A 1,004-nucleotide genomic window follows, 5' to 3' on the forward strand; every position below is an offset into this window, starting at 1 on the left:
TATATATATATATATATATATATATATATATATATCACATGACCGAGAAAGACACGTCACACAAATAGTGTTGAATTTTAATAAATTAAAATCATGCTCGATTTTTCTCTTTCTATCTGTCTTTATTGTCATTAATGATAAAAAGTGTGTTGGTTAGAGAAGGAGTTCTGTAACACGCAGAAATCAGTCTAGTGTTTAGTTTTTTAATATAATGATGGACTGAATGTGAAGGAAGAAATGGTTAACAGAGGAGTGTTTATAATCTCTCTGTCTTTGTGCTCCTCCTGCAAAACCACCTCCTCATACACACAGAGAACCAGGAAGTTAATTTCAAAGGAAACAAAACTCAGAGTTCAGTACAGGCGCGCTCTCTCTCTCTCTCTCTCTCCCCGTGTCAGTGTGTGAGTTCAGGAAAATGGCCGAGGCCAGTATTTCAGTAGATCAGGATCAGTTCATCTGTCCAGTGTGTCTGGATCTACTGAAGGATCCGGTGACGATCCACTGTGGTCACAGTTTCTGTAAGGTGTGTATTAATGACTGCTGGGATCAGGAAGATAAGAGCGGAGTGTATCGCTGTCCTCAGTGCAGAGACACTTTCACTCCAAGGCCTGTTCTACGCAGAAACAACATGCTGGCTGAAGTGGTGGAGAAACTGAAGAAGACTGAAATCCAAGCTGCTTCTCCTGCTCACTGTTACGCTGGACCTGGAGATGTGGAGTGTGATTTCTGCACCGGGCGAAAACACAAAGCCGTCAAGTCCTGTCTGGTGTGTCTGGCCTCTTTTTGTGAAACTCATCTGAAACCTCACTATGAAGTTCTTGCTTTGAAAAAGCACAAGTTGGTCGAAGCTTCTGGAAATCTACAAGAGAAGATCTGCTCTGAGCATGAGGAAGTGTTGAAGATCTACTGTCGTACTGACCAAAGCTTCATCTGTTATCTGTGTATGACGGATGAACACAAAAGCCACGACACCGTCTCAGTTACAGCGTACAGAACTGAAAAAC

At 42.0% G+C, this 1,004-nt stretch overlaps 1 protein-coding gene across 1 annotated transcript in view; it reads left to right on the forward strand.

Moving 5' to 3' along the window:
• The first annotated feature begins 326 nt into the window (after window positions 1-326).
• The window catches only part of LOC128618907 (tripartite motif-containing protein 16-like), a 4,666-nt gene continuing 3,988 nt past the window's right edge, over window positions 327-1,004 (forward strand). Inside the window, exon 1 of the mRNA XM_053642591.1 lies at window positions 327-1,004. This exon is cut by the window's right edge and continues 2 nt beyond it. Coding sequence (XP_053498566.1) covers window positions 416-1,004 — 589 coding nt within the window. The 5' untranslated portion in view covers window positions 327-415.

The sequence above is a fragment of the Ictalurus furcatus genome, chromosome 2 (genome assembly GCF_023375685.1).
Source record: "Ictalurus furcatus strain D&B chromosome 2, Billie_1.0, whole genome shotgun sequence".
NCBI classification, from domain to species: Eukaryota; Metazoa; Chordata; class Actinopteri; order Siluriformes; family Ictaluridae; genus Ictalurus; species Ictalurus furcatus.